General features: G+C 43.6%; 1 protein-coding gene across 3 annotated transcripts in view; it reads left to right on the top strand.

Annotated features, from left to right (window-relative positions):
* Kcnk2 (potassium two pore domain channel subfamily K member 2) overlaps positions 1–27700 on the top strand; it is a 151983-nt gene that overhangs the window by 53646 nt on the left and 70637 nt on the right. Inside the window, exon 3 of one of the 3 annotated variants that reach the window (XM_051148120.1) lies at positions 16870–16987. The exons of the other annotated variants lie outside the window; for them this stretch is intronic. Within the exon in view, the coding sequence (XP_051004077.1) occupies positions 16870–16987 (118 nt within the window). The remainder of the gene's footprint in view (positions 1–16869; positions 16988–27700) is intronic. 3 annotated transcript variants of the gene reach the window in all.

Below are 27700 nucleotides of genomic sequence, written 5' to 3'. Positions count from 1 at the left end.
TCACAATGAGTGAGTTAACCCAGAAGCAGAAAGTCTCAAATAGTATATACTCACTTAAAACTGGACACTAGCCCAAGGGGCAAGTCCCATGAAAGTCTTCACCTACCAGGAAAGTGGGATAGATGTAAGGACATCCTATTGGGACTATAGGAGAGAGAAGTATGGGAGAATGGGGAAATAGAAGGATCCAGAGGGTCCCAGAAACCTACAAGAAGAACATTATGATGGGAAGATCTGGGCCCAGGGGTTCTGCTCAAACTATGGCACCAACCAAGGACAATATGTGCAGTAAACTTCGAACCCCTACCTAGATCTAGCCAATGGACAGGACATTCTTCACAGATAAGTGAAGAGTGGGGACTGACTTTCACATGAACTTTGGTGCCCCATATTTGACCATGTCCCCTTCATGGGGAGGATTGGTGGCACCCAGGAGAAGGATAGCAGGCTACCAAGAAGAGACTTTATACCCTATGATCATATACAGGGGGATGAAGTCCCCCTCAGTCACAGTCATAGGGGAGGGGAGTAGGGGGAAAGTGGGAGGGAGGGAGGAATGGGAGGATACAAGGGAAAGGATAACTATTGAGTTGTAATATGAATGAATTAATAAATAATAAAAAAAAATTGAAAAAAGAGATGATGTAATTAACCAACAAAGGTAGCTTCCCCACTTCTGATTTGATTTGGGTGTTTATTTTCTTTCTCTCCCCTGATTTGTGTAGCTAGGATTTCTAGTACTATTTGGATACAGCTGGTGAGCATGGGTCTCCTTGCCTTGTTCCTGATTTTAGTGGAAAAGCTCTTTGACCTTTTAAGATATTGTCATGTTTTATGAAAGGCCTCTGTATGTTGCATCGATCCCTCCAGTTGACAGTGTCTCACAGAGCTTCAAGGTCTGCTATTTTCTTCCCTTCTTTCTCTCTTCCTTCTCTGACTGGATAATAGCATACACGCTGGCTTGAGCTCATGCCGTGGGACATCTCCAGCGAGCTCCTCAGCTCTGTCTCTTCCTGTTGACATAGCCTTACAGCTTTTTGTTGATATCTTCTCTTAATTTCTGTTTCCCACGATCTCATTAAACAGCTTTTTGTTAATGGTTTTGGTTCTTTATCTTTATTGGTATCCAACTGTTTCTTGAGCATTCACATCTGGTTATTTATAGTTCTATTACTTTTGATTGGGTCATGTTTCCCGCTTTCTTTATGTGTTTTGTAACTTTAATGATGGCCCCTACACAATTGAAAAAAAAGTCTTTATACCCCAAGTTCTCTCAGACCCCCCCTCATTCTCTCATGAGCAGACTTTCTCTACTCAGCCAGAGCTCCTGAGATAGCAGTGGATGCCCTTCACTATAAATTATTAACTAGAAACGACTCACCTCCCCAACCATAGCTTCTAGTCTCTTACGCCCTCTCGTGTCTGTCTGTGGGATTACATGAGGCTTCCCCTCCCCCAATTCTCAGTTTTATCCAGACTTTTATACTCTGCCTTATATGTGACAGAAACCAGCTCTTTGGTCAGCCCTGGAAAAATTGCCATCTCAGCATACACTTGAGTCCCTCCTCTCTCTGCCCATGGAGCAGAAGGGAAACGAAAGATTTTCTCTGGACTAGGGGCTGTGTTTGGTGGACCATAACAAGCAAGCACTGTGAACTTTCTTGCTAATTTTCTTCTTTGATTCATCAAGTTTCATGGCTTCCCAGGGTACAGGAGACTCTTACACAGTCCCTGCCTTCTCACAAAGAGAACGGATGTGTTTGTTGAAATCAGATATGAGTGAGAGGATGAAAAGATGTGGATGAAGGTGGGGGAGGGGCTCTTCTTGGTCCACAGTCTTGCTCATGTCACCTTCCCTTCAGGTTTAGGACTGGAAAGCCATGATCAACTCAGGTGACAATTTATTATTATTATTGTTGTTGTTGTTATCATCATCATCATCATCATTATTGAAACAGAATGTATATTTATGAATAGAAATATAGAAGACAATTTCAAATCATTTTAGGTGTCTTAGAAAATAAATCTGTGGTAGTCACTGTCTGTGGTAGTTAAAGTGGCTGGTCAGGAGATCAAGGAATTTAAATATTTTGATGTAGATTTGAATATCAGTGTGGACCCCAGCACTCCATAGTCAGCTCTTGGAGATGACAAGCTTTGGGGTACAGAGAACAGAATGACTAAGCAAGAATTTTAAAGGCCACCAGAGTTCTGGACTCCAGAAATCGAAAGGGTAAGAGAAAAAAAAAAAAAAAAACCCAATCGTTAACATCTTCTCCACTTTGGGGGTGAGGGAAGGTTGTCCATTTATAACTTAGAACACTGGAGAAGTGGGGTGCTAAGGGATCTGTTAGGGGCAACAGCCTGTGGATGAAGGCCTGTTTGTTAGTGAGAGGTGATTAACTGCTGAGGGCCAAGCCAAGCCAAGACGTGCAGTTTTAATACCTGTATTTGTCTCCTGTCTCACCAGCACGAGAAGACTGTTAGGTTCTGGGGTGACGGGGTGGGATAAGGCTGCTGGAATGCCTGGGGAAGGCTGGTGTATAAAGTCTCTCTCTCAAGGGCTTTAGTGAGGGGATTTCCATACCCCACCCTGCAGCAGAGAGGAGCACTGGCAGAGAGGAGCACTGGGTCCTGTGTGACATCCTCTCTTCACTGGGTCACTGTGCTCTGAAATGCTCTTGGGCTTGGTGCCATTATGTGACTAAGGATGGACAGGTGTGAGGGAGTGACTAATGTACAGTGCACAGTGTCAGGTGCATTTGCTGTCCTGATGGCTGTAGGGTGACACTCTCCTGTCGGCCTGCGTGCCGCCTGAGGGAAGGGTTTAATTGCAGGTTTGTGTGACAACTCCTGGACAGGTGACAAGAGTAGCTGTTCCAGTGGCCTTGAAGTTCTGTTATGTCCATGTCTCTCCACAAAATAAAATTCTTATTTTAAGAAATGTTTTCAATTGGCAAATGTTAGTTATGCATGACAATGGGCTTCCTAGTTACCATTTTGTGTATATGGAGTGTGTGCAGTGCATAGGCTGTGCATAGGATAGGATAGGGTGAAAGTATGTGTTCGTCTGTCATTGTTTCTCTGCTTCCCTTCCTTCTTCTGCCGATCCCCCTCTTCTCAGTGAGTCCCCCTTTTACTCTCATATCCCGTGTATGCATGCGTGTGTATGTGTGCATGCATGTGTGTACATGTGTGTGCATGTGTGTACATGTGTGTGTATGTGTGTGCGCGCGTGTGTGCATGTGTGTGTGTTTGTGTGTGCATGCATGTGTGTGTTTGTGTGTGCATGTATGTGTGTGTACGTGTGTGCATGCATATGTGTGCATGTGTGTGCATGCATGTCTGTGCGTGTGTGTGTGTGTGTTTGTGTGTGCATGCATGTGCGTGAAAGAGAGAGCACACCCATTTAGTGCTTTCATGAAGGGTGCCTGGCTGGGTGTGTGTTAGAGAAAGGCAGGAAGTCTGGAGAGAAACTAAGGGCTGAGACGAGTGGCAGTGACAGTGCTAGGGCATGCCACCACTTGTGTATACCTTTGCTGCCTCGCGTCTGCGACACTGAGCCAGGAAATGGAAGCACATTGAAGGGGTTCCCAAGGCTCCCTGTGCTGCTCCGCACAGCGTTAGCGAGTCACCAGGAAACTCCTCTTTGGTGTGTTAAGAGGAAGCGTACCTGGGGTCTGAATGCACAGAGGCTTGGTGACTCAGAGCTGTGAGTCAGCCCAGCTGCGGTGCCACTGAGATGAGATGCTCTCGCTGGCCTCAAACAAGACCTGCTTGTCAGTACTCGCATGGTTTTCTTCCTAGAGCTTGCTGTTACTGATTACTAATTTGGCTTGTAGGGATTTTGTTGATTAAATATAGGTTTTGCTAACAAGTTCCCTTGTTACTTGTCATCTGTGGGTATGCGCACAGCTCAGATTCCCCGTGTCCGCTGTGACCTTTGAGTCAAGTGTTTAAGAAGGACAGGAGAAAGCCATTTGTTTATACATTAGAAACAGTCAGTCACTGTTTGGCAGAAATGTGAATAAATTCTTTAAGTACTCCCCTTGACAGCTTTATATGGGTCCTGGGCAGCCCTTTTGCTTAAGCATTGCTGTTATGGATGTACACATCAAGGTATTAGATAGTTTATTAGATAGTTTATTAGATAGTTATGGATGTACACATCAAGGTATTAGATAGTTTAGTGGGCAGATGTCAGTGACTTTCTATTGGAAAAAGCAAATATAATCTTCCTAATGCAGAAGGCTGTGCGTGTACTTAGCTGGCCAAGTGAAGACTCCTTGCCATATGTTAGACTAATAACTAACTCTTGCCCCCTTTACTTTATTTTGGGACCGGGTTTCACGTAGCCCAGTGAGCCTGGGGTTTATGATGTAGCTGGATGTTGGCCTTTAATTGAGAATCCTGTCTCCACCCCCTAAGCATTGGGATCACAGGCATGTCACCACACCTGGCTTAGCTAATTAATTAATTAATTAATTAATTTATATTTTATCAGTTTAAAAACCTACACTTGAGAGCTGTAACATGCACATCATATGCGTTGGTTATTGCAGCACCCTGTAGGCAAAATAGTTTGGAAATATGTTCTTAGCTGCTGCCACCCAGTCTTATTTTCCTGCTTGTCCTATTTTGAAGACAGTGTTTTAAAGAAATCTTCTCCCTCAGTATGTGGCTGAGCTTGCCCTGTTTCTTCTAGGACTGTTTCTTCCTTGTTGTTAGGATGGCCTCTAGCTGCATTCCTTCTGCATGTCCTTTGGTTTTCCATTCCCTTGTTCTACTCCTCCCTCTCTCCATATTTCCCTTTCTTTTGTTAACCTCAGCACACACAGACAGGATTGGAAGGTGGCCAGGAAGATAACGTTTATATTTCCATAAACATTATGATCCTCACAGCGATCTGGCATCTGGGCTGAGTGGAGAACGCACACCAGGTGCCCCTGCCTCCTCTGTGCTTCCTGTGTGCCCTTCTGACTCCTTCTGGTTTGCAGGTGCCCCTGACTCCTCTGTGCTTCCTGTGTACACTTCTGACTCCTTCCGGTTTGCAAGCACTTGGGCACACTTTCTCTCTCTGGCTACATTGTGCTCCTTTTGTTGAGTGCTTCAAGTTCAGCCCTTGTTTTATAAATAGTAGCATTTCCATCCACCCCTGGTACTCAGGTACCAATTGAATCAATGTATCTGCGTATATCCAGAGTATATATATATTACTGCTGCTAACTGGGAGATACCAACAGCATCAAAATGGCTGCCTCACTCGGGGAATCCAAGCTCTCCAGAAGCAGAGGCAGGTAGAACCCTGTGAGTTCGAGGCTACCCTGGTGTACAGAGTGAGTTCCGGGGCAGCCAGAGGTACACAGTGAGATACTGTCCCAACAAAAGGGGTTGGGGCTCGTGAGATGACTCAGAAGTTAAGAGCACTGGCTGCTATTCCAGTGTATCTGGCTTCAATTCGCATCACTGCAGGAAGCTGATGCTCTTTTCTGGCCTCTGTGGGCACCAGGTATATGTGTGTGGTACGCAAACATATATGCAGGGAAATTACTCCTACACATAAGGTTTTTTTTTTTTTAATATCTAAAGAGGAGTAGCTCTAAAGAGTTCAAAATGCTTATGTTTTATGACAACAGGTGAAGAAAGACAAGAGCCATGGATACTAATGAATAAAAATGTGCGTGTTGCAAATCCCACTCTGCCTTAGGGACTAGGAGGGTTTTTGTTTGTTTGTTTTGTTTTTGTTTTCAGCATTCAAATCTCTTCCCTCCAAGCATTAACCAGGCCCCGCCCTGCTCAGCTTCTGAGATCGGGGCATTCAGGGTGGTATGGCTATAGCCCATCATTGTATTTTAAACACGCAGTCAGCTCAATTTAGTTCTATGATTAAAAATTTTAAGTGCATATGCACAGAAAAGCCAGCACGATTGCCCAGCTAGGTAACTGTTTCTTTCTTCCTTTGATGGTACCCACCCCAGCCTAATTTGGGTTTTAAAGTTTTGTTTCTACCAATAGGAATTCAACTTACACTTTGTAGAGAGTGATAAGCAAGCTGTGTGCCTCACTAGTGAGCATGAAAATAGTTTTGACCTGCAAATGCACAATCCCTAAATAGAGGGAGAAGATGTGAGACTGTAGCCCAAGGTGGAGCTTATAAGTCCGCCGTGCAGAATCCTCTTCCTGTAGCAGAGGCTGTTCTTCTCAAGTTAGAGGCGAGGGTTTCATTTAAATAAAAGAGTTGAATATGGGCATGTCTTCCTGAAAAGCCCATTTTAACAACAAAATATGAAGTATATTTTAGCTCAAAATTTTTAATAGTGATCAATAAATTAGAATATTATTTATATTACCCTTCTTACAAAATACAGCCTGAAGAAACCTTGATGATGCACATTTTTCTAGTTTCAAAGTATAGTATGACTTAATCTGCTATGTTTTGTATTTGAATGCAAACGTGATTCTGTTTATATTTACACAAAATCATAACTGTATTTTATAAAAGAGAAAGACAATTGATGTAGATTTAGAAAGTGTCGTGCTCATCAGTAGACCTGAGCAGATAATTTGATTGTGGGACACCACACTGGCATTTCCATTTCTTTTCAAAATTATGTATGTACCTCATTTTCCTCTGGGATTTAAGGTGGAAGAGCCAGAAAAGGGCCAGGCCCACATGGCCATGCAACTTCTGGACAACAAAGCTTCATATAGTGAACTACAAACACATGTCTACCATATATGAATTAAAATGGAACTTTTGGTGTCAAGTCATAAGTATACAATTTTAAGATGGACAATTGTCTCAAATGCCTAATGATTCAAGATTTGTCAGGTATGTGCAAACACTGGACACATTTTTGAGTTTCCAACCAGAACTCATCAGTCAGTCAGAATTTTTAGGAGATAGCATTCCTAGTGACATGAAATTTAACTTGAACTAGCTTTAATACTGCAGTAACGGACATCACACTGCAGTGGCATGCGTTGGGTTATTCCACTCTGCACGTTGAAATGCCTTTTCTGTTCTATTGTATGTCAGTATTAAGTTGTCATCTTCATGCCACAGATATTCAAATGTTAGTAACGCTGTATCATTTAACCAACTTACTGTTAGCAATATGAATGATGCTCAGCTCACATCTCAAAGGGAATAAGAGAGAGCATATTCTAGAATCATATATGCATGCTCACTGGCAGCTTCCTCAGATAACATACTCTGAAGTGGAAGTAGCTTTTATAATTTTTAGATAGTTATAGAACAAAGGAAAGTCATGAGATCATCAGGTAGGCAGCTTAAAACAAAACAGGGAAACTTAATGTAAAGGTCTCTGGTATTATCTGAAAATTCTTTAGTTTTTGGATTGGTGGGGGCTGGTGGTGTGCTAAGTGGATACATTCCAAAGGCCTTTTGGCCAGTAGTTGAAATGACATGGGCTTAGACACAGAGGTTAGCAATAAATGGCTGCCAGAGGGACCAAAGACAGCCCAAGACAACTTGACTCAGGATCGGCAACATTCCAACTGTTCGCGCGGTCAAGAACTAGTCAGCTTCATAGAGTCTTTAGCACAGATGCAGCTCTATTGCTGAGACAGCCAGTTCACACCTAGACTATTCCTAAAGAATGTGTTGCTAGTGCCGTGTTGTGTCAAGATGCTGTCTGCTCCCCTGGTGGATTTTCAGTGTGATGAGGAGCGCTCTGGTCCTGCCTGCTTCCCTGGAGAATCTTCAGTGTGTTGACTACTTTTATGGAAAGATACCCTCACTCAGGATGCCCATGCCTTAAATGAAATCACAGAATATCATGAAAGGACAAAGGGAGAATACAGGTCTGGCTCCTGCGACATTCTCAGTGGTGTGATGGGTGGGGCTTGGAGTGGCTGTGTCCAGAGCAGTGGCATGGAGACGTAGCTTCACCTGCTTCCTTGCAGCACTCTGAAGAGTTCTAAGCAAAATCAGGTCATTGGCCTTTGTATTCAGGGGAGTCAGAGTGAACCAGTGTGAAGAAGAGATGGGTTGCGGGGTGCTGAGAGAAGGCTCAGCGGTAAGAGCCCTTGTTTCTTTTGCAGAGGACCCAGGTTTGGCTTTCATCATTCACAAGGTGGCTTACAACTTTCCTTAATTACAGTTCCAGGAGCTCTAGGACCCCCTTCTGGCCTCTGAGGACACCAGGGTCACACTCAATACACTTGAATACGAACAGGCAAAACACTCACACTCATAAAAAAATAAGTCTTAGAAAAGATATTTGATCTAAATTTTAAACATGACCATTAACAAAAAAAGCGAGAGGTGGTGGATGACTCCAAGGAAAGGGTGTCTTTGCCACACCAGGATGCACAGCAGAGACTGACAACACACACACACACACACACACACACACACACACACACACACACACACACACACACGGCCTGTGTGAGTCCAGAGCAAACAGTGTCACAGCATGGAGAAGGGGGAGGGAAAGAGAACACAAAGCCCTAACCAAGAAGTTCTGTGTAGCTGACGCCTGTGGGGTGAGAGAAGGTCAGCTTTCCTCAGTGGAGTGTCAGGGTACATCATCTACACTCCAAGGCAGGCTCCATGCCCAGAGGTAGCTGGCCAACACAAACAGACTCCATGTTGGGGTGTGTGTGTGTGTGTGTTTAATGGATTTTTAACTTCATTTTGTTTGTTTGTTTTTGTCTTGTTAAGATTTGTTGTTGTTATTCATTTTCTTTGCTTTTGGGGGGGAAGAAAAAACCTCATCAAGTTTGGTGAAGTAGGGCATAGAATCTGAGGGGAGTTGCAAGAGGGGAAAGACTATAATTAAACTGCATTGTATGAAATAATTCTGTTCATGAAAAACTTCAAAATAACTACCATCGTCTAGAACCAGGCTGTCATTATGTTGACATGGAGCCACAGGGGAAGACGAGGTGGATGCTGAGGAGCCAACAGTGGTTCCCAGCGTTATCCTCTCACTAAGTTGTGCACGGTACACGTGTCATCTGTTTCCGTCAAGGCTTTCCAAGCAGCATTGCTTGTGTGGCCGAAACGGCTAGATGTGGTACTATAAATGTGTAACTTGGTCTCTTTTAAAGACAAAGCTCTTAAGGTGGAAATGGTTGCCCCATGAGGAAGTGGCTACACATAAAATTCTATAATTACACATTACAGAGATCTGGCGGGAGAGTGCTTCTGTTCTTTAAGGGACTGTAGCCGGTACGAATGGTTTTACACTGTAGCAAGTTCTCAGAAATAATATCCTTTTTAACAAGAAGGCGCAAACGAGACTATTCCTGAAGACTCAGTTAAGACAAGTGTCTGCTGAAACTAGTCTCTGCATCATTGATGCAAACTAAGAAGTTAGCACCTTACTAACAAGCGGGCACAGGCGCTTTCATCTAAGATGCTCAGATTGGGGCTGGAGAGACCAGGAGGGCTCAGTGGTTAATAGGGTGTACAGCTCTCGTAGAGGACGTGGGTTCTCAGCACCCACACTATGTGGCTCACACTGCCTGCAATCCCAGTTCCAGGGATCCAAAACCTTCCCTGGCCTCCATGGACATCAGTGTGCAAATGTTGCACATAAACTCACACAGGGACACACAATACACATAAATAAAATGTTTTAAAGGTTTTTTAAAAGTGTTTAAATAATTATCCCAGCCCTACTTTGAGGATTTTAGGTGTGGTGCTAGTTAGGTGACATACTAATTATGACGCTTGCAGGAGGGATTTGTAGGAAGCATTCAGGACAGTCTGCGCTGTGCTGAGGGAAACGCAGTCTGAGTGGCGGGAGAACAGGAAGTCAGTCAGGGCCTGGAGAAAGGGCTCAGCGGGTAAGAACACTTGTTGAGCAAGTTCAAGGGCCCGAGTTTGAATCCCCAATACCCATGTAAGAGCTGAGCGCAGCCCTGCAGCCTCTAACTGCAGAGCTGTGTGGGGTGGAGATGGGAGCATCTCTGGGCCTGGCCACCAGCCTCGCCCCAAGGTGGTGAGCTCCAGGTTCAGTGAGAGACCCTGTCTCAACAGAAAGAGGTGGGTAGTGATGCACGACCCCAGGACCTTCTCTGACTTCTGCATGTGTGGGCATAGCAAGGCGCACCCACAACACAGGCATACCCATGCCCCCCCCCCCCCAAAGCACAAACAGATTTGGAAAGCATTTTTATTTTTAAATTTACAGTAGGACCAATTTAAAGACAATACACTCTTCAGGTCTTTTCAAAGAAGAGCCACTTTAGGAGCATTGTAACATGAAGAGTCCTTCCTTGCTGTCACACTCAGCGGAGCATGTTTCTGACTGGCAGTTTTCCCCTGGACTCTAAGGATGTGCTAACCCATGCATACGGAGTAGAGACGCGTCTCACCCATGTTTGAGGTCAATGCCAGGTAGGGTTCTGACATGCCAGATGGCATTGCTGCATGAACTTTTTACAGTTCAAGAATGAATGCAGCCACAGTGTAACTCAGGCACATAGATTCTAAAGCGAGCATTGTCACAGAGACCAAGATTTTATCATTACCTTTATGACGAAATTCCCCCATCATTCCTTAAACTAAGTGTCTGGACTAGAGCCATGTGCTCAACTTCTTTTTCATGGAACACACCCTTTAGATTTTTTTCTCTTATTTATTTGTTTTCTTGAGATAATCTCAGGTATATCAGCCTCTGCCTCCTGAGTGCTAGCATACCCGGTGTGCACGACCACACCCCAGACCTAACACCACATTCATGAGGTGCTGGGGATGGAACCCGAGCTTCATGCATGCTAGGCAGTTGCTCTACCAGTTGACCTGTATCCGTAGCCTCTTGTGCACATTCTGTCTGTGAACTGAGCCACAAATGTCAGTAGAAATCCATGGCGGTTGTCAGTTTCTGTTTGTGGGGCTCAAGCTTGGGAGACTGTTCTTGATTAGCCTGGCACAGAACAATGTCTTAGGGTAAGTACATGTGCTATTGTGTTCTCTTCATCTTCAGCCAGACAGGTCAGCCCACTTAAAAATTACCAGTGTCAATTCATATTTCACAAGACTTGGTCTTAGTAGAAAAGTGAAGTTTTTAAAGCTTATATGTTCATGTGTGTGTGTGCATGTGTGCATTTGTGCATGCACACCTGTGTGTGTGTGTGTGTGCATCCATGTGGAGGCCAGAGGTCAACATTGGGTCCTACCTGAAGTTCAGTGATTTCAACAAGAATGCCTGGGCAGTGACCCCCTGCGGTCCTCTTGTCTCCCCAGATCCAAGCTTATGGGCATCTGCGGCCATAGCTAGCCTTTTAGTGTTCTGTGCTCACCCGGCAAGCTCTTCACTGACTGAGCCAATGCTCCAGCTCCTGAAAAGTGAATTTCTGTCACCCACCAAGCAGTCCTGTCACTTTAGTCACAAACATGCACACTTAAAAAGCGTTGTCCTGAAGGCAGTTAGTGAGTTCCCTTTTTACCTGACTGAGAACATAGTCGCAGGTGTGGAGACTCTTGTCAGCGCCTAGAAGGCACCAGAATCCTGGGGCTCCTGACCAAGAGGCTTGTAGCAAGCCAGAAGACTGGACTCTCAGGAGTTGTTGGGAAGCCCTCCTGGCAAACCCACCTGCTGGGTGTTTAGTTCTCTCAGGAGCAGTTCTCACAGGCAGCAAGTCGCAGCCCTGTAGTGGGGATTTACAGCCCTGATATGGGCAGCGGCCCCCACTTCTGCTTATAGCACGGCTCTGTGTCTCTTGTATTTACCTTATAGCAGACATGGAAAGGAACAAGACGAAATAGGATGGGCTTCAAAGGCCCTGCTCAGTCAACTGCTGCAGGGACTAGCTTGCCATAGTCCCTGGGTGAATCTAAAGTCACCTGACCTCACCTCCCTCACCAGTATTGTCTTGCCTGTGTTTTCACAGGGCTGGTACTTCATCGATTCGCATGACAGACTGGCACTTGTTCTCTGAATAAATGGGCGTGTTGAAGGAAATGTCTCTAAAATATAAAAATATAACTCAGATGCAGCTATATTCTTTAAAAAAAATCTTCTTTCCTCATTCTCACTGTAAGTGTTTCCCTGGGTGTTGCAAGCAGGTCTCATGTCTGCGCCTATAGGGCTGTGAGCTCAGGAGTCAGTGTGACCCCATGGCTAGTGACAGTGAGGTTGTCCCTTCAGAATAACATGCTAGGACACGGTCATTCTAAAAAGTCACTTTAGTTATAATCCTAATATTTGGGGGTGGGGTGGGGGAGGTGGAGGCAGGGGAAGTAGAGGTTCAAGGCCAATCTCAGTACATAACAAATGTAGTTTGGGCTACAAGAGACACCGCCGTAGGACACCAGTAGCAGCAGCAATCCTTTCATATCTATGATGTCTTGGCTTTTTTATTTTAATGGGCCTGGGTGTTTTGCCTGCATGCTTATCTGTACTGCGTGCATGCCTAGTGTGGGAGGAGGCCAGAAGAGGGAGTTGGGTCCCCTGGGGCTTGAGTTACAGATGGTTGTGAACCATCATATGGGTGCTGGGAACGGAACCCAGGTCTTCTAGAAGAGCAGAGCAATCTCTCCAGTCTCGGCATCTTGCTGGTTTTAAGCTACACAGCCTAGGAACTCACTAGAGTCAAGAGCATACAAAGCAATCACTGTTTGTTTGATTTCTGTTTAGTTAGAATCATGTTTATTTATGTACTTGCTATATACTCTGTGTTGTGATTCCTATGTGAAAATACTTTCAAAGACCTGTTTAGCTCAGCTGAGGGGGAAATGGTGCCCCCCCAGAGGTGGATAGTTTCTGCCATGGGTTCACTCTGAAGATGACCCCCAGCATTGGTGCAAAGCGTAGTCACCTATTTCCAGGCCTTTTGTAGCAGCCAAGAGATGTGCCGGAAATGTTCTAGGACCGTCACATTTGTGTCAGTCACTGACCTGCCCAGCAGGAGCCTGTGTACCCTTTCATAAGATTTTGCTTACAAAACATCTTTTAAATTTTATTATTGATTTTGGGGTGTGTGAATATGTGAGTGCAAGAGCCTGGGGGGTGCAGAAGGACACATCTGACGGCCTGGAGTTGGAGTCACAGGAGGCTGTGAGCCTCTGGCCATGGGTCCTGGGAACTGAACCACTGTCCTCTGCAACTAGCCACTGAGTCATCTCTCCAGCCCTTGCTTACCAAAAATAGTTTTTGAAGCTTTATTTATATATTTTAAAACTTGTTCTCATAAAATATTTAAATGATATTTGCTTACGAATACTTAATGTATGTGATGGTACAATTCTCTTATTTGTTGAGAATTTTGTACGGGGAAAACACTAATTTTATTGTTCTTATTAGCTGTGGAACTTCTGATAAAAAGATGAAATAAAGGATGGCTATTGAAAAACATAAGATTAAAAAAAAACCATAATGTAGAAACAAACTTTTCCCAAGGTAGAAAACAAAATTGAGAACACACACACACACACACACACACACACACACACACACACACACACACACACACACACACACACACACACACACACGCAATAATGAGTTCAGTGCTAAGCACTGGTTCTCCAGCTTGGTTCCAGGATGTTCTCAGAGCTATGACAAGCTCAAATCAATCTCTGTTCACTTTTTAAAGAATTTGATTATGTGTCTGTGTGTGAGTATTGTGCATATGGGTACAGGTGCATGAGGAGGCCAGCAGCGGGTGTTAGATCTTTTGCGCAGGAGTTACAGGAAGTTGTGAGACATCCTATGCAACTGTAAACTAAACCCCGGTCCTCTGCAAGAGCCTTATATGGTCTTAACCACTGAGCTATCTTTCTAGCCCCCTAAGCAGTTTTCTTAGTGTCATGAAAGTGTTTTGTGTTCTCATGTACAGTACAGTTTTCTGGAGACTATGTGGTGGGCTATCCCAACAGGCTGACTGTGGAAGCATGTATTAGGATCTTGCTTTCTTGTATTGAGTGAGATACTAAAGATACTTATAAAATTATAAAGCTGCTTCCCTTCTTACTACATGTTGAGGTTAAAAAGAAATCAATATTTATAATTTAAATATATAAAATAAAAGCTTACTGATTTCTTCAGTAAGTGATGAGACTACAAAAAGATTCTGAGATAAAAAACTCAAGAACTCAAAAGATGGGAAATATATATTTGTATATTAAAGAGTGGTGAATCATTTTTTTATTTAAATCAGAAAAGAGTAAATTCTCTAAAAGTAATCATATAGGTCTCTGTGGAATGTGGACCAACACCCCAGGCGTGTCACCTGAGATGCAGTAAAGACTTGAGCTGTGGTCACCATACTGAGTTTAGACTGTTAACTTTCCTTTTTGTAGATTTCATGTATTTTAAATATGTCAGTGTTTGCTTTGTGTGTGCTGAGAATCTATGCAAAAGAGAGAAGGGGGAAGAGAGAAAAATAGGGAGTGAAAGAAAATGAAGGAGAGGGAGGAAGAGAGAGAGGAGAGAGGAAGAGAGAGACTAGCATGAAGCAACATGAAAGGACAAGAGCCAAGGTCTTTCTATATAGCCCAGCCTTGAGCTCTCAGTCCCCCTGCCTCTGCTTGGAAATATAAGTGTGCATCACTGTGCATGGCTAATATTTTATACATATTGGACCCATGGAAATGAGCATTCACATAAAACTATAAAGAGCATAATTTTATTTTTAATTTTGTTTGTGCTTGCTGCTGGTCATGGAACCCAGGCCTCAGTGTGTGCTGCGTAAGAGCTGTTCTATCTGTCTGTCTGTCCTGTCCTGTCCTGCCCTCCTCCTCCTTCTTTTTTTTTAGTTTTAAGACAATGACTTGCTAACTTACCCAGGCTGGCTTTGAACTCACTCATAGGTCAGGCAAGCCTTGAATTCCTAAGTCTCCTGGCTTAGCCCTTGGAGTAGCCAGGATCACAGGCTTGGTCCACCCTCTCAGCAGAGCATGTTTTAAAAGACTGATAATGAAGGAAAAGCTATATTATCTGTACTAAGAACATAGAGTCAGACAAGCAGAATTAACTGTCTTAGAGCTAGCTTCATTGCATGCTGTGCACATGTTTTCATGTGAACCCTTTTTGTTTGTGAAATGTAATGTATAAAACACTAGTATTCAGTGTTACTTACAATAAAGCATATATTCTAAACATTTATTATCAGCATAGTGAAGATAAAATGTTATTAATATTAGAATGATTGCTACGCCTTTGTATAGTGTTGAACGACAGTCGTAAATAGGATCTTCTGGATAGATAATGGCTATTTTCCATCCAGCATTATAAAATATTAATAATCTTTAATGTGGCTAATTTATTTCTAGCGATCTCCCCAGAGGAAATCTTAGAAATAGGAGTATTTAAACACAAATGTATTCACACAAGAGTATTTTATACTGAAGCATATTTCACTACAGCAGGAGTCATGTGTATTAGATGGTGATAAGTATCAAAACAGCCAGTAGGGACAAGAGTACGGACATTATTAAATAAGCTACTAATAGTTAGCGTTAGTCAATACACACGATTTTTGGCCATTACTAAGTTATAATTAAAGAAACATGGAGAATACAACATTTAACATAGGTTATATGTTAACTATATATCTAACTATATAAAAATTATATTGAACCAGATGTAGTAGTTTTGGTGTATGTCTGTAATCAGAGCAAGTTGGGATGTTGGGCATAAATATTGAGAGTAGAGGGCTAGCATGGGCTACATATCAAGACCCTGTCTCAAATTAAAAATAATAAAAAAGCTATCAGGAGTATACAGCTCAGTACATTAACAGTGATGTGTCTGTGCTCTGAAATAGTGAATCTTCTTATCATTCTTTTAGACTCTTTCCTTCCTTTCTTAATTTTGCTTTTACAATTAACATGTCTTGTAAAGTAAATAAAAGCAACGTGATGTCATTGATTTTGCACACAAGCACCACGTCTTAATCTAGAGATGGCCTGCCACTGTGAGCAGCTGTGAATGAGATTGCACTCCCAGTCTTGGTTGCTTGCTCGCTCTCTTGCCTCAGCCAGTGGCTGGTGGAGGTGGGGCCCTGTGCACTCTGTTCTCCCTTTGCTTGCGATGCCATCCACTTTAGACAAGCCATGTTGTCTTGACCTTTTCCTCACCTATCAGAAGACTCTCTTCCCCATTCTAAAATCTGAAAGCTAAGCTGTAAAGCTCTCCCCAGCCCCCGAACAAGCACATCATCTGGCCACCACAGGTGCTCTCTGGCTCCACATTTTCTTCTGATGCCATCCACATAATTGACACTTCCAAGGGGGTTACCATGTTGTCTTTCAGTCTACCTCTTATGCGGTGTACACACATAGCACACAAGCCCATGGTTCCCATGAACACTGCTTATGATGGCCTTAGACAATTCTCATTCTTGAGGCATTTGCTAGACTCTCTAGAAAGTCAAGGCGTCTGGATCTAACAGGACAGACATAGCCTAAAATCCGGTCACCATGGTCTTTTTCTTCTCACCTTAGTCTGTTTCATTGGGTCCTTTGAAATATGCTCTCAGCTCATACAGACAGCCCAGTCTTGGGTCTTACCATTAACATCTGAAATCATAAGCATGTTAATGAAACTATTGTGTGTTATTTAAACCTATAGCCAATCCATGCTGTTTACCAGAGAACACTGATGTACTCAGGTGTTAAACCTGTCGTGGAGATGCTGTGTGTGTGCCCCATAAGAAGCACCATGGCAACCCACTCACTTGGTGTGAAATGTGAAACTCTTGGGATTTAAGCAATATTATTATATCATTCAGAGGAAAATTTTGCTCCCTTAACACTTCTTAAATAGAAAAATCAAAGTCTTTGATTTAATCCCCTTTGTGTAATTTGCCATTGGCGGGGTGGGAGCCGCGGTGTCGGATGCGCTGTGTGACTGACATGTACTGATGAGTCTCTCTTTGAACTTGCAGCAAATAGTGGCAGCAGTAAATGCAGGGATTGTCCCTATAGGGAACAGCTCCAATCAAGTTAGTCACTGGGACCTCGGAAGCTCTTTCTTCTTTGCTGGTACTGTTATCACAACCATAGGTAGGAGACAACTTGCTTTCTCTTTACTTTTCGGTATAGTTTGCGTCTTGACATTTATCTGTTCAAATTTCCTTTATGTAGTTGGTCAACGTAGCCTGAGATAGAAAACTAGGTCATGCCACACGGAGTTCTGCATTAAACATTTGAAACTGAGGGAGCCAGCGAACTCCCCATCAGTTCAGGATATAGAGTTTAAAATCTGCCTGTCAAACTCAGTAGCAACATGGTGGAGACATTTGACAAGTGATAACATATCGCAATGTATCGAGATTGGTTTGAAATGATGGTTTCTTTGTACATGCAGTTTTTCTCCCCCGTCTCTTGTCTTCAGTGTGACAGGACAGGATTTGAATCTGGTTTTGACTTAATGTACTTACTTGATATCACTGATATCAGTTTATAAATCCTCCCCAAGCTGATGTGCCTTTCTCAGGAGATAAAGAAATGATGTTGATGCCGACATTTCTATCAGCAGGGTCAAAAAGTTGTGTGGCTGTGAAAATCTGGAAGAATGGCAACCTCGATTCTTAACCATAATAACAGGCTGTGTTTGAGGCTTAGACATGTTGGCCATTTCTACTGTGGAAATAACTGTTTATTGTGTAAACTACTTAGGGTCTGTAAGCAAGGGCAAAAGAAAAGCAAGGCTCACAGTCCGAGTGAGAATGGTTTGTTCCTGTCCAAGGATAACTCTACGGTTCATATCTTAACTCACTGTGTCGCTAAATGATTTTGCAAGAGACATAATCATTATATGCCCTTTCTGATGCTCTGTATGTTTATAAACAGTCTCATTTTTTTTTGAATCCCCAAATTCAGTAAGTTTCACAGACATACTTCAGTGCATGAAAGAAAAAATAAACCATTGTTACCAGCTTTACCCCCAAATTATAGCCTTTGAACACAGTAGCTGGTTATTTGGGCTACTTAGGAAGCTGCCTGGGAGCCCTGTCTTTTACTGATCCAGTCTCGTTTTGTAGCCTTACGTGGCTCAAGCCACTCAGAGTCCCCCTTCTTCTGGGGTCTTTTACTTCACGGTCTTTCCTATTTCTGTGTCAAGGCCATCCTCTCTGACCCTGGACTAGATGAAGAGTTGGCTCAGTGCCTGTGTGACACCCAGACTTTGATTCTGTGCAATTCAAAAAATAAGTGTCAGCTTTGCTAACACCGCCACTCTAGTGACTGTTACGTCTTTCTCAGCCATGCAGGTTGTACCCTGCCACCCACTGCACTGCTCCATTTGAGAGTAGAACTTGGGAGAGTTTGAGCAGGTGACTTGCCGTATTTTCTGTAGGGTGTCCTATGAAGGTGATGCTTCATGCAGTCATGATGTGGGCTGAGATGTCTGTGCCTTTTCTATTTCACTTTACCAGTTTAAGATGCAAGCATGAGCCAGGCCACTTATACCTCGGAACGACGTTCAGGGGAAGGTTAGTTATGCAAGGTGCTGTCTTAAACTTTAAGACCCAAACTTAAGGAATTGCTTCCAAATTACTCACCCTTTCTAAAATCGGATCCTTCCAGCTTCCCCAAATTCTACTCCACGGCTGCTGACTGTGCGGTCTGTCTCTGAACACTCTTTATTTTTTCCATAGCAGCTCACAGAGTTGGCCCTGCTTTTAAAGCAAACCCAGACTTAACCAATCACCTTGCTAGCTGCTACTGAAGAGCCGATATCACTTTGGTTGATGAGGCTCACTCTGGCTCTCCCTGTTTCCAACACAGTCACCAAAACAACCACAACCCTGTCCATGCCTACTGCTGGTGGTAGGATGCCAGGTCCATAATGTCAAGGGAGTTTGCCTGTTTCATTTTCCCCTGAGCCCCCCAATTTCTGAGATATAGTGGGTACCTAAGGAATAATTTGGGGGGACCTGGGGAGATTGCTCAGTGGTTAAGAGCACTTGCTGCTCTTGCAGAGGATGCAGGTTGGCAAAGACTGGGAAGGTCACAACTCCTGTAAGTGGTTTCAGGAGCTCTTCCAGAATCTACAGGTGCCTGCACGCACCGTGCGCGTGCGCATGCACACACACACACACACATACACACACAGACACGTAGACATAAATAAACTCATTCCTTTAAAGTAATGGGTCTTACAATTGAAAACAAATAGGCACTTAGATTGTGTGAGCTATGGCTCAATGGATGCTAGTTGATATTAAATTGATAGCTATGATACTAAACTCAGGGCTTGTTCATCAGCAGTTTGCTTGTTTGTATATTTATTTATTCAGTGGATGGTAAGCATGCTTTCTCTGCTGCCAGGAGTCAAAGTCCTTGACCCCAACTTTTAAAGCAAAGAGTCAGGGTGGTTGATGGGCAGGTAAACAGAACTAGGAGAGCCAGGTGCTATTATCTAAGAGCAATGGGAGTCCATGGAGTACTTTAAAGATATCCAGGTAAGTGGGTGGGGAGGAAAGAGCAAAGCACACTGACCTCTGGTTGGTAGGTGAGGTTCTAAGACTGGAAAAAGAGTTAGTGATTCACAAGGTAATACATGTGGATGAGAGAATTCCAGGCATAATGGGCTCAGGGGAAAAGATGAAGGTAGACATCCATAGGGGTCTGAGGGTCATCTGGAGCAGTTGCTGATGTTGGAGGACCGCATCCTGAGGATGACATGGTACCAGTCTCAGTCGTTTATATCGCACCATTGCTGCTTTGCTGCCTTTGGAAGCAAGGACACAGACAGTGCTTGCAGTCTCACAGTGGAGATAAAAATGACACATGAAAAGGAACCGTAGGTGTCACTTAGTCAAATGTTACATGGAACTGGTCTTGCAGTGTGGTTGGAAGTGGGAAAGATAAGAGTGGGCCAGAGCTGAAGACAGGTCTATCTATGTTGGATGTAAACTGTAACTGTACTTCAAAGAAGACATTTCTGGTGAGAGGAAGCACTGCCCAGCCTGTGGTGGGAATCAAGCTAAAGCCCCGAGTGTGAGCTTGACGTGGTTTGGGGATGGACAGGTAAACATCTGTGTAGACTGTAGGATCACTTAAGGGAGCAGTAGGAAATACCAGAGGTGGAGGGAAAAAGCCGTAGAATGTAAATTGATATTTGAGGATTTTGCACCTACTAAGATAAAACATTGATTTGTTTTTTTAAAAAAGTAAAATAGAAGATGACAGTGACATTAGGATACATCTTTCATGAAAAGAGTAAATTAAAACCAGCTCAGCGGACAGAACAATTAGGAAGCTAGGACAGTGGCACGCAGGAGCCACCGGAGCATCACCTGGGATGACAGGAGTCAATGTGGAAGGACCAGAGGGAGACAGAGGGTTGGCAGAATTACACAAGGGGGGCAGTCAGTCTCGGTGACTAACAGGATGAAGAGAAGGGACTGGGAATGCTGAAAGTGAAGGCAGTATTTAGACAGGAGACTTGTAATTCATCGAGAGCGTTCGTTGATCCTATTCAGAAAATCAAGTTTAAAAAAATAGCCAAGGTTTTAAATGCTGTGTTATTTTAGGAAGCTTCATGTTAGTACTTCATCCCCCCAGCCCGCCCCCATCAACTTTTTTTTCCCTTCCTTTTGGTTATATTTTAGTTCTTCTGGCTCAGTTATGTTACTTTCTGGTCATTGCATTGGGCTCAAAAAGACCAGCTACCAATGAGGACGTTAATAAACAAGACAGTGGGTGTTTGTGGTGAACGCTCCAGGGAACCTGATGTTTGAGCACAGAGAGCAGCCAGCACCGAGTGGGAGGCTCTCCCAAAGAGGCTGCTGCCGCTCTGAGGGGGCGACATCCATCTGAAACCTGAAGGATTAAAAGAAGTCAGTCTTGTAAAGACAAGCGGAAAGATGAGTTCAGTCAGAGGGCACAGCCACGGCATAGATCCTCAGTGGGATCTTTACAAGAACACTCACTTTCTGCCCCCCAGGGTGTTGAGATTAGGTTTGGCTTTTTAGTTCCTATGGTTTGTGCGATTTCTATATTTGTTTTAACCAGTAATGGGTGTTCCATTTGATTTTACATGGCTTGAATTGCTAAAGATATTATGATATTGATGTCTGGCTTGCTGCAAACTTTCGTTTTATAAGTTTGGCATCACATTTTAAGTGATGAGAAACATAGAAAGCAAGGCAGAGGAGGAGGGGGAGGAAAGGAAGGAGGAGGAGAAAGGAGGAGGAAAGAGAGGAAGGAAGGAAGGAAGGAAGGAAGGCAGGTCAGTTAGTCTGGAGTAACTTTATAAGCAGTTTTAGATGAAGAAGAGGAAGGAGAAACAAGTTTTGGAAACACAGGGAGAGTGCTGTAAATTGCAAAGCCCTTTCTTTTGCTGCTTTGGCTTTGGCTGGTACCCTTTCTCTTGCATGGAGTGGAGAGTGATAAACCTGTAGCTCTGAGGGAAAGTGCCAATGTTTTGTGTTTTCTGCAGTCAGTACAGGAGTCTCTACCTGCACATGGAGATGAGGAGTCCCAAAGCAGAGGTGTAGAATTTGCCACGAAGGCTCCCCAGAAGGTGAGGTTCCTGCAGCTTTGAGTGTTGCGTGCTAACTTACTAATTTAGCACACTCATGTGTCTGTGGCATTTCACCAGTCTCTGAGAGAGCTGCATGCCGAATTTTTTAAGTCTATTTTAAATGAAAGTTAAGGTTCTTTCAGGCAACTTAAAGATGAGTAATTTTGCAAAGCAACTTTTAACTTGGACACATATCTTAAAAACTTATTAAAGAGGATTATTATTTTAAAAACATGAAATCCTGGTATTGTTTTTTTATTTTTTATTTTATTTTTTTATTAATTTATTCTTGTTACATCTCAATGGTTATCCCATCCCTTGTATCCTCCCATTCTTCCCTCCCTCCCATTGTCCCCTTATTCCCCTCCCCCATGACTGTGACTGAGGGGGATTTCCTCCCCCTGTATATGCTCATAGGGTATCAAGTCTCTTCATGGTAACCTGCTGTCCTTCCTCTGAGTGCCACCAGGTCTCCCCCTCCAGGGGACATGGTCAATGGTCAGAACATTCTCCACAGTTGAGTGGAGAGTGGGATATGAAATCCTGGTATTGTTATACTGAAATGTGGAAATGCAAATGAAATTGTTTTGGGTCTCTGACTCTATGACTCTGTCCCTACATTAAATTAATGAAAGTAAAACTCATATCAGGAAGTTAACACATGTTCTTCATATTCAAACCTGCATGCAAGTTTATGTATTATTTAAAGAAGGAGGGAAGGAAGAGGAGAAGATCCCCCCTCCCACCTGTCAGAGAAGATGCCCTGTGGCTAAAGTTAGATTTGTGGAGTCCAGCATCATGCTGGATGGGTGACGGAGCTGGGTTCCCATGCACAGTGCTGCAGACCGCCCGGTGCATGAGCTGACTTAGTCACGCTTTCTTCTTATTGTGTATGCGTGCACACCAGGCAAGAGGAGGCTTGCAGAGGACACCGTGTACCTTGTCCTACATGAAAAGGGATTTGGAATCCTTTGGGATTTTCTAAACATTAGCCTCCACCACCTCCAGCATTATCTCAGCATCAATATTGCTTGTTAGCAGGAAAAAGCATATTTTCTCTCACTTGTACATAATTTTGTGCAGTTTTCAATAATGCACAATCTGGAAAGCAATGACAATCATCTCTTGTGACCTTGAGATCACCCGCAAGAGGAGCTGGAGGGATGATGCACCAGTTAAAGGCACTGGCTGCTCTCTCTTCCAGAGGACCAAGGCTCAGTTCCCAGCCCCAACATGGTGGTTCACGACCATCTGTAGCTCCAGTTCCAGGGTATCCGATACCCACTTCTGGCCTCAGTGGCCACCATCCCTGAACACAGCACATACTGTTACATGCATGGAAAACACTCATACCCACGAAATAAAATAAACAAACCATAAAAGTTGCCCCTGAAATGAAAAAAACAATGGATTTTCATGCCCCAAATAAACCCCTCACCTGTTTCTCCTAATCCCCTGTTCTCTCCGCTCTGGCACAGAGCACTATCAGTCCCAGGGTGTAAAGTGTACAACACATCTGGCAGAGCAGAACACAGGCAGTCATGGCTCTGAATGTGATTAAAGCTGGGCAGGTTGTGTATAAGAACACTGTTTATGCAAGTGGTGTCTCACGTAATAAGGAAGGCACAGAGGAACGTTGGGTCATGCTCACCTACCTTGCTGGTGATTGTACTATGCATCTGCTTACGCCCATTTTTTTCTTGAAGGTTTCTTGAACAGTGCAGTCTTACTTGTGGAAAGTTGGCATTGTTGTGTAGCACGTAAGGCAGAGCAAGAACCTGTGCCAGGTGACACTTGTGCTCACCATCATGGTGTGTGTGCAGCAGCCTGGACACCAGGTGACACTCGTGCTCACCATCATGGTGTGTGTGCAGCAGCCTGGACACCAGGTGACACTTGTGCTCACTATAATGGTGTGTGTGCAGCAGCCTTGACAGGTGACACTCATGTTCACCATTGGGGTGTGTGTGCAGCAGCCTGGACACTAGGTGACACTCGTGCTCACCATCGTGGTGTGTGTGCAGCAGCCTGGACACCAGGTGACACTCGTGCTCACCATCATGGTGTGTGTGCAGCAGCCTTGAGAGGTGGCACTCATGCTCACCATCATGGTGTATGTGCAGCAGCCTTGACAGGTGACACTTGTGCTCACTATTGTGATGTGTGTGCAGCAGCCTTGACTCATTGTAGGTAGAAAGGAATTCTGGGAAGCTCTTGGTTCTAAACTGTCTGGAGAAATACTGCTAGTGAAGACAAAGCTCCAGCCGTCAGAAGTGCACTCTGTCTCCTAGCCTTTCATTCCTCTCATTTCCAACATTGCCTTGAAATAAAAACAACAACGGTGTCCAGGTTGGTGGACACACCTATCCGCCCTCTCTGGAGATGCTAACAAGGAAAACAATAGCTGGTCTCTGGATGGACTTAGTGGGTAAAAGTGGATGCTATGGGAACCCAAGGACCTCAGTTTAAGTCCTCTGAACCCACAAACAACTAGACTCAGCAGCAGTAAGCATCTGTAGCTCTGCCAGTCCTGTGGGGAGATGGAAGGCAGAGATTGGGAGGATCCCAGCCTGGTGGACCCTTCAACAAGAGAAAACAACAACAACAACGAAACCAGACACCTTCATTGTCTTAAACAAGGTGGAAGAACTCAGGCCTGACCTGAGATTGTCCTTTGACCTGTGTGCACATGCCTCTGCATACATGTGTCTGCATCCATGTAATCAAGTGTGCACACCATTCCTACATTGTGTGTACACACACACACACACACACACACATACGCACGCGTGCACACACGTACACAGTGGGGGGCGGGAGAAAGAGGGGAGGAAAGGGGCATCCTGGTAGGACAAAGGAGAGAAAGCTATAAAGGAAAACTGAGCAAACTTTCTCCCCTGAACTCTCACACCACACCTGCATTCCTCCCTCTCATACTAAGCACTGCTCCATCGGACATTGCTTCAACTTAGTTCTGATGCCGTCTTCCTGGGTTAACCACAGACTCTACAGGTCAAGGATTAGATCCATGGCTGCCTCCCCTTGTGTCCAGACTCCTATCCTTGGAAAGACTTGCTCTGAACTCAGGCCCCTCCGTGGCTTTGGTCTAGAGTTGCTTACTAACTCAGGGAAGCAATTTACATTTATTGGCTTATTATAAAGGATAGAATAGAAGATAACATATGCAGTCAGATATACAGAGGGCAAGCTGTGTGAGACGGCCTGGAGCCTCCGTCCTGTGTAGAGCCACATCCTCCAGGCATATGTGGAAGTGGAAACCCTTAACCATGTATTTCAGAGATTCCCACAGCAGCTTCGTTAGACATGCACCATGGACAGTGCCCGTTGCTGGTCCCTCTCACCTTCCCAGAGGATAGGAGAGATGCCTCCTAGAGCTAACTGTCCATCCATGAGGGGAAGCTTGAGACGGTTGTCACGTGGGGTCCAGCCAAGAAAAGAGGGCAACGAATGTGTGCCTGCTTGCTAGTTCTCACCATAATTCTCTTTACATCCGGTCCAGGGCCCAGAGATGGTGCCACTGGCACTCAGGGTATCTCTTCCCATCTCAGTGATAACCCCCCACAGACATATCAAAGGCCCTTCCCCCAGGTGATTCAAGATTATGCCAAGTTGACAATCAAACCTAGCCACCACACTGGCTAGGGTCCACGTAATAGACTCAAAGATTCTTCTGGGTACCTCTGTGGTTCAAGAAACTACAAAGGTGTTTACAAGCCTGTTACAGGAGCCAAGAATGGAGACACAGGGCAGTATGTACTGGGTATAACTCACGCTGGTATGAAAGGTGGGGAAATAAGTGTAATCAAGAGTAGATTTTTTTAAAAAATACATTTATTTTATGTGTATGAGTGTTTTGCCTACCTGCATGTATGTATGATGTGCGGGCAATGCCCATAGAGGCCAGAAGAGGATGACAGATGCTCTGGAACTGTGTGGATGCTAGCAGTTGAAAACAGGTCTTCTGCAAGAGCAGTAAGTGCTCTTAAATACTCAGCCATCTCTCCATAAAGCCATTTTCATGAAGAAAAAATGTTTTAAATAAACATGTCGATGGAAAACTTAATGAGTCTATATTTTATTATTACTGGGTTGGAAACACAAGACTGTGCTGTACATATTTTCAACTTGTCTGTGTCTCTGCATTAGTTAAGGTGATCAAAGCAGTCACGGCACAAGAACTCATTCTGTAGCCTTGGCATTCAGAAAGCTGGGGCATTCAGGACTGCCATGTGCATCATATACCTAACAAGTTCCATGCTAGCCAGTCGCAATAAAGACCAGTGAACAAGTAAAAACATTAAAAAAGCAAACAAATAGCTAAATCTCAGTAGGGAAGCATACAATTCAGTTAAAAAAAATCACAAAGGATATTTCATAATAGCTTAAGTAAACACACAAAGTCCCATTGTCCCCAGGTCTGACATGTCCAGAGTAACATCATAGTGTCAGACGTTTTGTGTCTCCAACTTCAAGATTCTAAGTTGAATTCTTTAAACATGATTAGCAATGTATACTTCAGAAAACTAGAGTTCTACCAGTGTGAAGCCATGACATTCAGGGTTTAAAATAAAATAATCTGAGAAGGGGAATAAGGTGAAATCTAGTTGCCAGAAAAAGAAGCCAATATATTCTTTTGGAGTCACGTAGGCTTATTATCATAAAACAAAAGTAGGTATAAAAAGGTGCTAAGTTATAGAAATGGAAAATGTTATGGGTCCAATGATCATAAATCATACGTTGGAAATTATTTGTCTTTTTATAGTGTCTGTTGTTGACTTTCATAAATGTTTGTGAAGGTCTGAAAATGGGAAGTGTTAATTGCTTTTTAAAATTTATGGAAATGTTAGGAAACATAAATCAAGGCAGCTAAGATAAATGTTTGCCTCTGTCAGTACAGAAAGGAAACCATTTGTGTGGCAGCATTGAAAAATAGTGAAATGAATTGTGTCCTCATCTTAAATGATTTTTTTTTTGTATTTACAAATATATGAACATTTCCCTGTGTTGGCTGCCATAGTTACTGTCATACCATAACCATTGACTCATTGATGCATGATATGACAGCTTTTGGCATTTGAATGTGCAGTGTACCCTGTAGACTATAGCTGAGTAGTTGGTCCCAGGCTTGTGGAGCTGTTTTGTGCAGGTGAGGCCTTGGAGGAAGCGTATAACTAAGGACAAGACTTAGTAGCTGATGCCAACTTCCTGTTTGCTTTCTGCTCTCTGATGGAAGCTGCAGTGTGATTGGCAGCTCAGCTTCAGCTGCCATCCTCCCTACCTGGCTGTCTGGCTTCTGCACCATGATGGGCTGTATCCCTTAAAACTGTAAGCCAGGATATGCCCTTTGTCCTGTAAATTGCTTCTTTTCAGGTCAAAGCCATGAGACAAGTAACTAACACAGCCCAGTAGACTTTATGGAAGTTGTGTCAACTTGAGATGGTTGGCATATCTGTGCTTGAAAAACAGTAGTCTTTCAATTAGAAGACAGAACAATGACTTAATTCTTTCAATGTGAGCTTCTAAGGTACAGAAAACCATGCTTGATTGTTTTGTCCTTTTAAATACCTGTGGTTATAATGTTCCACTTGGCTTTTGTAAAAGGAAATGTTCCATTGAGTTATGCTGTAAGTCAGGGTTCTTTGGTTATTTGAATTGTAACATACTGTGTAACATCTAAGATGCTACTTAAACTGAGGGGAATGGTACTGTGTGCTGCATGAAAATCTCATTACAGGATTATCTATTTATTTTGTTTTTGAGATTATATTTTAATTACATTTCTCCCTTCGCTTTCCTCCATCCAAAACCTTCCTTATCCCCTCCCTGCTCTCCCTCCAATTCATGGCCTCTGTTTTCATCAATTGTTGTTTTGTGCATATATGTATGTTTGTATGTATTAAAAAACATAAACTGTTGAGTTATATGTTGTATATTGGTACTTGTATGTATATTTTCATGTACATATATATTTCATGTGTCTACTATATAATGGTACTTGTACGTATCTTGTCAAGGCTGGCTTTGGCAGTGGACAACCGATTGGTGAGCTCTTCTCTGAGGAGGACCACCTCTCCTGCTCCCAGCTTTATTTGGTTGCCTGAAGTTCTTTGTGTAGGGTTGAGATCTCATGGGTGTTTCTTCTTGTAGTTTGGCATGTCTATTAGTGTCATTCTCGTTCAGCTCACATTTGGATGGCCTAATTGGTGACACTTTATTGGTGTAGC

Source organism: Acomys russatus, chromosome 6 (genome assembly GCF_903995435.1).
Source record: "Acomys russatus chromosome 6, mAcoRus1.1, whole genome shotgun sequence".
Taxonomy (NCBI): domain Eukaryota; kingdom Metazoa; phylum Chordata; class Mammalia; order Rodentia; family Muridae; genus Acomys; species Acomys russatus.
This window is presented reverse-complemented; position numbering and strand designations above follow the sequence as displayed.